The sequence below is a fragment of the Mizuhopecten yessoensis genome, unplaced genomic scaffold (assembly GCF_002113885.1).
Source record: "Mizuhopecten yessoensis strain PY_sf001 unplaced genomic scaffold, ASM211388v2 scaffold10523, whole genome shotgun sequence".
In the NCBI taxonomy this organism is placed as follows: Eukaryota; Metazoa; Mollusca; class Bivalvia; order Pectinida; family Pectinidae; genus Mizuhopecten; species Mizuhopecten yessoensis.
The window spans coordinates 329463-340684 of record NW_018408589.1 but is presented as its reverse complement, the minus strand read 5'-3'; the positions used below and the strand labels follow the sequence as shown (position 1 = coordinate 340684).

The following is an 11222-nucleotide window of genomic DNA, read 5'->3' as shown; positions in this document are numbered from 1 at the left end:
GCAGGATAAAATAACCGAAAAATGAAATTTTCATCATTTCAAAAAAATAGTCTTTTAAACTCCTATTTTTCTAGAGGATCTCATTTCTCTACTTTCACGTTAATGTATTCCCATAAAAATTCATCTAGTGGCAACATTTATCATTTCATAGAAATTAAACTTGGAGGTTGAATATTATGAACTGCCAAAGAAACATAAATTCCGTGAGATACAACTATTGTGTTAACACATAAATTTGTTAACCAAAGAAAAAAAAGCCATGATAGTATGTCTTAAAATGGGAATGTAAAACTGTATATATTGAATAATTACTGGGGTAGCATTTTTAAATATCATGTATAAAATATGGGAAATTAATTATAAACATTGTTGGGAAAGATTCTTTGTGAAAGTTTGTAAATATTTGTAAAAGTAGATAAATTACTTGGAAAAATCATGGCTTTATGCTCTTAATCTTTTTGAGATCTTCTAAAAAGATTTTTTTTTCTTGTATTTTTTTTTACATTTCTCTATGTTGTAAGTTGATTCGAAATGAGGGGAGGAGACACATCAGATAACAATAAGAGGTCTATCTCTATTGGTGTTTTAACAAAATACCAAAGGGAAAGATGATTAAAAAGTTACTGATAACTAGGTTTTTTTCTTGAAATATGAAAATTTTTGATATTTATTTTACATTTAATTTCAGTTATAAAGCCTGTTCATTATACAATTGTTTATCTTATGTGATAATGTTGAATTATTGTATATTATTTTTATCTACAGTATTTTAAAGATGGACAGGATATCTCAACTGGAAAATTATTAATTGTTATTACAAAGTAATTCTTGTTTTGTTATTAACAAATGTGATGGTTGCATTATTTTGATGCTCAACTGGAAGAAAAAAATATCTTTCTAGATTATTTTTGTCTCACATCTTTGCTTTCTGGGACCTGCTCAGAAATCAGTTATGGTTATTCTAAAGTGTCAACTGTTATAAACGTTGGACCAGAAAGCAATATATATCTTTATTGATTCTGGAAACTTTTTAGATCAAATTTATGCAAAGTTCTAGCCTCTTCTTTTATTCAAATGTTTGTTTCTGATCTTTAAAAGGGATCTTAAAACGTCCATTTAGATATTACTTTTCTGAAATAAATAGATATTTGTATTTACAATATTGTCACAAACAATCAAGAAAAAAATCAATAAGAAACCATACAAGAACAGATATAGAACAAAGTCAAAATCTAGAACAGTGTCAAAATCTAGAAAAAAATATATGGGGTTTTAAATGTAAATTATTGGTAAAAAAAAACAAAAAAAACACCTCGATGTATCAAACCTTTACTGGTGAAACCTGTCCTGTCCGACCACTGAGTATCCTGAATTATCCCATTTAATCCAACATAATGCTGTAATCCTATTTCCAGTAAAACTACCAAAGGGGACCTGACCTGTGTATTCCGACATCCCAGCTAGTCTGACCAATATGTTGTGTTTCACTGTGTCATATTAGACAGGTTTCCCTATATCAGGTTCTCTATGTACAAGCCTATTTAATTATTACTTCAAATCATTTATATTATGAATGCACTTGTTATGGTTTGATTAAACTTTTCCTTACCTACTTAACTCATTTACCCCTGAAGACACATTTGAACTCATCCAATTCAAAGGTTGGAATAGTTCATTATGAAATCTCAGGGGTGAATGACATTAATTTACATTTAACTGAGCATGTTTGTTTCTTATGGCAAAGTGTTTTAGTGATACTTTACAATTGGTGCTGAACACAAATGTTTTACGAGTGAAAATAATTACTAAATTGGAGTGCCAGTAATTTTTTCATTTTTTCAATCAGCTTAATTGATAACACAGCAGAAAGTTTGTACTGTTTTTTTTTATAAAAGAAACTATCCGCATCTAAACAGCTTTCTAAATTGTTTACAAATTATATACACTAAACAAATTCAATTAAATAACTGTTTACCAAATCTTTCACATATACTTAATGACAAATATATCATTATCTTATAATTTGTTTACCACAAATATTACGCAAATAATTGATGATCATAAAATGCTATATATCATTTATAAATTTCTATGATTTTTTGTGGGGAATATGTTTTTATTATTGAACAGATTAAGAAATGGTCTCGTTAATTTTGTTTATTTTTGGGGCCAAAAACAGTATTTATTGTGCCTATACTCCTCTTGTACAACGTAAAAATCATGCAGCATAGTTGTTATTGTCCCGTAGTCCTGTTTATATAAAATGCTTTTTGTAGTGAGGTTGTTCAATATTACGATTATACTGATATCATGACAATACAGAATAAATGTGATGCAAATATTTTCATTTTGTCTTTGTATTATGTGTATTTTATCTAGGCAAAACAATTTTTGTCACACCACCACAAAGTAGCAGAAGCGAGACTAAGGTGTTGCTTTTCAGGCGACGGCAGCGTCAACATTAAGTTATTGTGTTTAAGTTCGTTTCACCAACCAAACTTGGACCATAGATGCCATCATCTTAGGTAGAACATCTCAACCCATGCATTAAAGGCTGGATGCGGCATACCTTTCATGGTCCATTGACTTTGTCAGCATCTCTATCAACATTAAGTTTTTGCATTTAAGTTAGTTTCTCTGAAACTATATGAATGCCAACTGGACAAAAGTAAATCTATCATGAAGCGCTAAAATGCTTCAATGAATTTGCCTTTGGCCAGTTGGCATTCATATTGCCTATGAATGCCAACTGAAAGCAGTTCAATGCTAAAATAACTATTAGTTTTAAAAATCTCTCATCCCCTAGAGTTTTATCACATGTGCCTGTGCCCCGCTTTGACCATCAATGCTTATGTCAAGTTTGGTTATAGTTTCAGAGATCCGTTTGGGTGGGTTTTTTTCATGATCATGAGAACATTTTGAGTCGAGACTGGTTGAATCTGTATTTTTCAGCATGTGAGAATTTCTTGTATCACACCTGACCAAATTCATTGTATTTCACAATGAGACCACTTCTGGAGTCACATTTTCGATTTCTTTTTCACAATTGTAACCTGATATAAACTTTTTCAGTAAGACAAAACTTTCTGTGTCACATCTGACGTATGAGTCTTTGGGAGGTCATACAAATAGTTTTATCTTTTGCGAATGGATACCTATGACATCGGGAGTTCAACAAGGGTCTGTCATAGGTCCCATAGTGGTTTTTTCATCTATATAAAATGATCGAACCATTATGTTGGGTTCAGAATCATGTATATACTCAGGTGATACAAAATGTTCCAAATTTAATTCTTAAGAATTGAACCAGATTCTATGTCAATGTAATATCCGACAGATGGAGCCACGGTGCGGTACGTAGTTGTTGAAACCACAGCCAGAAAGATGTGTGCGCATGTGAAGGAATACTGGAAATTTTCGTACATATTACACGTCATGATCTTGGTGAAACAGACCTTAAAAATCAGAAGCAGAAAGAATATACATGTAACAGTAATAATTGATGACATCTTGATTGGGAGAAACCTTGTTTTTAAGCAAATTTCAAAGGAAAACATTTCAAAAGGACCATGACTGAATTTCCAGTGAATCTGTCTATACACCGTATATGTATTGTCACCTTTATCGTTTAATTTTAACTCCACATATGCATCATATTTTCTGTCATACGCGACATGATATACACTTTCTACACTTAGACGAGAACAAATCTTATCATACTTTCTAAGTTCTCAATAGATATAAAAGTAGAAATTTTTGTGTGTGTAAATATTCACATACAGATCAAATTTTTGCGCGAAAAACATGAACATTATATATCTGTAATCTATTACCATATATTCGGTTGTGGATATTTTTGCGCTAATTTACTCAAAGTGAAAGACACGAACATTTCCACACTGTGAGGTTTTTTTTGCAGTAATGTTAATAACGTTGTAGATATGGGGCATACAGTTTTAGTCTTCCCTCCATTGGTTGAGAAGGAGAAGATATTTGAAGGTTAGCTTTTCCCCCTATTTGGCCCTGCCCCTCTGCCCCAAGGGGAGCCATACCCTCAGTTTATATAAAACTTAGAACCCTTTGGCCGATGACGCTCCAGAACAAATTTGGTTAAAATCCTCTGAGCTTTTAAGGACTAAATGCATTTTAAAGGAAGAAGTTGATGGACGACGGATGCTGCACCACAGCATAAGCTTACTTTGCCCTTTTGGCCAGGTGAGCTAAAAAGTAAAGCTTGAAATAGGAAAAAAAATTCCAAAAAAAACCCATGCTATTTTGACTTCCCCACAACATTTGACCCTCCATGCCAAAGATCAACTGCTCTGGGTGAAATAGTGAAGTTATATTTGAATTTCATCACTTTATGTAGCCCCCACCCTCCATAAAATGTCTGGGGCAAAAAAAAATGAGAGGGGAAGGGTGCACAAAAAGCCTAGATCCGCCCATGAACTCTCTGTAAAGGAAGCTTACATGTATCACAAGGATCAAAGGATTTCCCTTTCTCTGCTTAATGAAAATGACATTTTCCCTCAGAATGAAAAACACAACATTTTTAAAGAAGATTTCATTATCTTTATTGGCATCAGACTTTGATTTCATCCAGTAAATCTCTACAGACCAAACCGCACAGTTATAGCATGACACACTGTACAGGGACTCGTTAATTCTATTGATTGTGAATGCTAAATGAAAGCACTTCATATCTTCACTGCAGTGTCAAAATATGATTTTAAATGCTGGAGTATTTTGACAACATTGACAAGGATTACAGTTTACATCAGATTTGTCATGGAGAAATTATGTAATAATTCTATTCCAATCATAAAATAAGCATGTAGTTGGTAATGCTATAGCAGATTTAATTTCTCAAATTTTACATATCCAAAAAAATCTCAAACTGTCATAAACAGTTTGATTTTTTTGGAAACAAAAATCAACAAATTTTAATACACAATCACATTCAATAGTTGTAAAAGACCATTATGAAGTACAAAACAAATTTCCGTGTTCTCAAACTTAATGAATGAAATGATTTGAAATAAAACTATCAAACATGAAAATCATAAACAAAATCTATCAATTTTTACTATGAAATTTCAACTTTGTGAACTTTTTTACTTAACAACATGTAAGGTTATGGGGTCACTTGCCCGTTCGTGTAGGCTCTCTCTGGGTACTTAATATTTCTTAACAAAACATAATTTCAATTTGAGTGTAATGTACAGCGAAATCTGTTAACCACAAACATCCTTTTAGTCACCATGACAAACTATCAATATAACTGTAAACACATTCGCGCTGTAGCAGACTGACCTCATGGATTTCTGGAGGTTTCTTATTTCTAATTTTACTGTACAAAAAACATGCATAATGAAAATCACAGATATGCTCAAGTTTTAAACAAAGATAAATTTCATTTAAAGATCAAATTTAGCAGTTACTTCAGCTAATATATGCTTGACATATTGACAACTGTTTGTCTATGTGGCATATGTACAAAAGTTTGTACCACAAAATGATCTAAATATCCTCAAACCACGAAGAAAGGTGCCCACAAACATTTTTCGTTCTGCAGTACATGATTCATTTGTTTACAAGTTTAGATTTGTGTAGACAATGAACAGTTGGATTACTGGTAAAGGGGTTCCCCAAACACTGGCCAGAGGTCAGGACTACTGGACGTGGTGACTAGATTATCTGAGGTTGACTTTTTTAAGTTTGTGCATACAAAATTATTTATAAATTACATATCTTTACAAGGTTATCCAATTGCAAAGTAAAAACATTAATGATACTTATCACTTATAGTAAAAGAAAAAAAAAATGAAAAAACTTAAAACACCAAAATATAGTCACACAATTTGCACCTCACAAAAACAGGACATATGTCTCTAAATAAAACTGATGTTCTCTTGACTAATAAAATCCTCAAGAATCACTTCAACATTCAAAATTTAAGCCTAACATTTCTGACAAAATGGACAACATGAACATTTCAGATGATTATAGCACGCAGAATATCAATATTTCATAAAAAAAAATCAAAAATGTGCAAACATCATTAAATTTATCTGCAATAAGATGTTAGAAACGGTGCTACATAACACACCATACTTTCTATCCCGTAGCTTTGTATTTATAAACCATTTCCTTTATACAACATATTGTGATCTAGCTGCTGGTACATTTGTATTCCACTCATTAAACCGTTCATATATTTGCTATACAAAAATAATTGTAATTTCAACTGCAACATTGAAAATAAATACACGTCAACATGACATTCTATATGTCAGTATTATATATACTACTGTATAGCATTGCCACTACCTTACCCTACAATACTTATAATGGCTATATTAGTCAAGGCACAATCGATGACGTCATCATTATCACAACATTACATTTGTAACATTAGATAATATGACCTTCCTGGAAGATGTCTGAACTATTCATTAAACAAACATACAATATGTACATATAAATTTGAATTGAATGCTGAATTTCAATAAATTAATTTAATTTTCTAGGACATTATAGTGAAATATCAAAAAAGATAAGTATTGAACTACTTTCAGGTGACATTCGTAGAATTCGTAATTTCCAGTTGGCATGTTTTGACAGCCAATGTAAGCAGCTCAACGCTTACCTATATTTGCACATATATATTCCAGGCAGACCGTTTTTGCCTTTGTATTTAAGTCTGTGAAATATCTATGCTTTTCAATAAGATATCGTAAAATAACCTCTGAATTTATATATATTATATAAAACTTCTGCATAAACGACCTTCATTGTGTCTATGACCTTCATGGTCATGACTGTGACCTTGATCTACAGTCGACCTTCATCATGGTAATTTTTGAAGAGGAGTTGGAAGTCCTGGTCAGCGGTGTCTGAGGAAAAGTGTCGTCTGCTCTGGTTTGTAATTACTGGAGTCAAATCCTTCTCACACCATCTGCGAAACAATTATGAATTTGTTCATTCATTACAAGACCACTCAATATTCAACATAACATTATTTTGAATACCCGGTAAGGAAAGCCTCTAATGATAATGGAAATCAAACAATAAAACATATTTTAAAAGACTACAGGGCAAAAATCATTGAGTGAGAAAATGTTGGTTGCACCATAAAATTTTAGGATTTCTGAATTGCCAAGAATACCTTTGTGCTGCGTAGATGTCTGTTGGGTCGGAGCCAGCCTCCACAGCATGCTGTACCAAGAGGGCACCTGTAAAAGGGAAATAGCAATAACACTCTGTATAGAACCTATATCTACCATATAGAACTTACATCTACTGTATAGTACTTATATTTACTGTATAGAACTTATATCTACTGTATAGTACTTATATTTACTGTATAGTACTTATATTTACTGTATAGTACTTATATTGACTGTATAGAACTTACATCTATTGTCTAGTACTTATATTTACTGTATAGTACTTATATTGACTGTATAGAACTTACATCTATTGCATAGTACGTATATTTACTGTATAGAATTTATGTCTACTGTATAGGACTTACATCTACTATATAGTACTTATATTTACTGTATAGAACTTACATCTATTGCATAGTACTTATATTTACTGTATAGAATTTATGTCTACTGTATAGAACTTACATCTACTATATAGTACTTATATTTACTGTATAGAACTTATATTTACTGTAAGGAACTTAACATTTACTGTAAATAACTTACATTTACAGCTGTAAAGAACTTATATTTACTGTATAGTACTTATATTTACTGTATAGAACTTAACATTTACTGTAAAGAACTTACATTTACTGTAAAGAACTTACATCTACTGTATAGTACTTATATTTACTCTATAGAACTTATATTTACTGTATAGTACTTATATTTAATGTATAGAACGTACATGTACTGTATAGTACTTATATTTACTGTATAGAACTTAACATTTACTGTAAAGAACTTATATTGACAGCTGTAAAGAACTTACATTTACTGTAAAGAACTAACATCTACTGTATAGTACTTATATTTACTGTATAGAACTTATATTTACTGTATAGTACTTATATTTACTGTATAGAACGTACATGTACTGTATAGTACTTATATTTACTGTATAGAACTTATATTTACTGTAAGGAACTTAACATTTACTGTAAAGAACTTACATTTACAGCTGTAAAGAACTTACATTTACAGCTGTAAAGAACTTACATTTACAGCTGTAAAGAACTTATATTTACTGTATAGAACTTATATTTACTGTAAAGAACTTATATCTACAGTATAGAACTTATATTTACTGTATAGAATTTACATCTACTGTATAGAACTTATATTTACTGTATAGTACTTATATTTACTGTATAGAACTTACATGTACTGTATAGTCCTTACATTTACAGCTGTAAAGAACTTGCATTTACAGCTGTAAAGAACTTACATTTACAGCTGTAAAGAACTTATATTTACTGTAAAGAACTTACATTTACTGTAAAGAACTTACATTTACTGTAAAGAACTTATATTTACTGTAAAGACTAATGTTTACTGTAAAGAACTTATATTTACTGTATAGTACTTATATTTACTGTATAGAACTTACATGTACTGTATAGTACTTATTATTTACTGTATAGAACTTATATTTACGTTATATAACTTATATTTACTGTATAGAACTTACATGTACTGTATAGTACTTATATTTACTGTATAGAACTTACATGTACTGTATAGTACTTATATTTACTATAAGGAACTTAACATTGACTGTAAAGAACTTATATTTACTGTAAAGAACTTACATTTACTGTATTTACTGTAAAGAACATAAATTTACGGTAAAGAACTTATATTTACTGTATAGAACTTATATTTACTGTATAGAACTTACATTTACTGTATAGAACTTATATTTACTGTATAGAACTTACAATTACGGTACAGAACTTATATCAACTGTATAAAACTTATATTTACTGTATAGCATTAATATTTTAAACATACCACTTGGTAATACATGTAGTGTATTTGTTATTGATTGTGTAATTGATATCAACATTGTATACAATTTATTTCAATTGTATAGAAATACATTCAATGTATAACAAACTCTGTTGTATAAAACTTATACTACAGCACAGTCATGTATTTACTTTAAAACACTTGTTTTTCACAGAGTTACACACAAAAACATCAAATTTTGTGAATTTGTTGCTCATCTGACAGAGGTTTATTTAGGACTATTCATTATGAAATTTAAACCCTGCCAATTTGGTTTCGGGAACAAAAACCAACAAGTTTAAATCCAGCGCCATCAGTATATATTTGTGAATGCTTAACTTCAAGATATTTTAAAAAGATATTTTAAATCACTTTACTTTTTTGCACTTCACATATTTTTTTGTGTTTTTTTTACTTGATTTTAATGGCCTCTGACTCTGGAACCAAAAGGATTGATGCTATTAACCCTTTAAGCCCTGATGATGCATTAATGCATCACCAGGCCTAGGCCGAATGATGCATTAATGCATCACCGGGTCTGGGACGAATGATGCATTAATGCATCACGGAAGTGAAAATATTTTGAAACAATTTTGAGTTGATAAAATACGCAAATAAAATGATTTGTTTGTAATCATATGTGCCTGAAATCATGAATGTACATTAAATCAAATTAATTTACCTATAAATGTCCTTGACAAACTGTAGGCAAAGTCTCGAGCTGCTTTGTCAAACACATCGGAATGTTTTTGTGCAAAACCAACGACAGAAGATGCACACTTGGTGACTTTTTCTGCTGCTTCTGAGAGCTCCTTGTGTTGACCAGCAGATTGGACCCTGGAGATGACGTCATCATGCCAGACCTGGAGTGCCCCGCCCTTGGTCTTCATTAGAGCCCTCAGTACATCCAATGAAAGGACATTGGTTGTCCCCTCCCATATAGGCAGCACCTGGAGATTAATGAAAATACTATTAAGGCTACATGTTAGCTATACAAATCATTTTTATCATCCTGTAATAAACCCTTTCCCTAATCTAATGAAAGGCATATAACGTTATATCAAGGCATACATCCATATCAGTTAATATCAGTTAATGTCAGTTAATGTCATGTCAGTTAATGTCAGATAATGTCAGTTAATGTCAGTTAATGTCAGTTAATGCTTTGATGTAACTTTTGAGTCATTTATATTCTGGACAATTTTCTTACCAATGTGAAATCCAATTTGGAAAAAAATAGACAAATTTCTGAAATAATTATTGCAGAAATGTTTCGGTTTTATATAAAATCTAGGATGAACCCTTATTTCAAAAGTCAATATAAGGAAAAAAATCATTTACTATCAGAATGTCAAACCAAACCTTGTCTTGTCTGGAAACAAGGACAAAAAACCCCGAAAATTCCACTATGTCCCACATTTCTTTGTAAATTTATTTACGTCAGCTGAAAAATAATCCCAGTTTTACCCGAGTTTACCTTTTATTTATGTTAATTAACTAATTTCGTCTTTTAAATGCCATTTGAAGAACAGATTACAAGCTAGGTCCCTCCATATTTCATAACTGTGAGACCATTGACTAATTTGCCAAACCATTCCAGGAATGTGATAAAAGAATGTGGCCCTTATATCACCTGAGCAGTTTTAACCTCTTATGTAAATTCCTTCTGCTACTTTTCCCTCTAAACCTAACCTCTAATCATTCTATCTTGGTTATCTTACCTGGGCATCTCTTAGCAGGCCAGGTAATCCGGTATCTTCTATGTAGCCCTGTCCTCCAAAGCTCTCCAAACCTTCAGACACTACAGACATCGCCTGTTAACAATCACACAAACAAATTAAATACAAATATACAAGCATTCATACAGTACGATAATGCTTCAATTTCTGGAACTGTTTTAATTTCATATTTTTGTGGTAAATGCATTTTGCAAACAATCGATCCAGCAAAAATATTTGTCATGTCACAGATTTATTATCAAAGCAAAGCAAACTGTAAACAAAAAATAAAACAAGAGGCCCAATGGGCCTGCATCGCTCACCTGTTATTAATCTAACACTTGTAATCTTAAGATTTCATAAGAACCTATTAAAAGATTTAAACATATGACGCCTCTGACCTTGATTGTCGAACAAGGACATTAGGTTGAAAGTGGATCAAGGTCATTCATTTGAACTAACATGGTAATCCTTCATCCCAGCATGCTACAGGCCCAAT

General features: G+C 31.4%; 1 protein-coding gene across 1 annotated transcript in view; it reads right to left on the bottom strand.

The window, feature by feature from the left end:
* Positions 1 to 4557: 4557 nt before the first annotated feature.
* Positions 4558 to 11222, bottom strand: part of LOC110460939 (acyl-CoA dehydrogenase family member 11-like) — a 26726-nt gene continuing 20061 nt past the window's right edge. Inside the window, exons 11-14 of the mRNA XM_021514169.1 lie at positions 10727 to 10819; positions 9688 to 9955; positions 7169 to 7235; positions 4558 to 6958 (exon numbers count right to left, since the gene is read on the bottom strand). Coding sequence (XP_021369844.1) covers positions 6835 to 6958; positions 7169 to 7235; positions 9688 to 9955; positions 10727 to 10819 — 552 coding nt within the window. The 3' untranslated portion in view covers positions 4558 to 6834. The remainder of the gene's footprint in view (positions 6959 to 7168; positions 7236 to 9687; positions 9956 to 10726; positions 10820 to 11222) is intronic.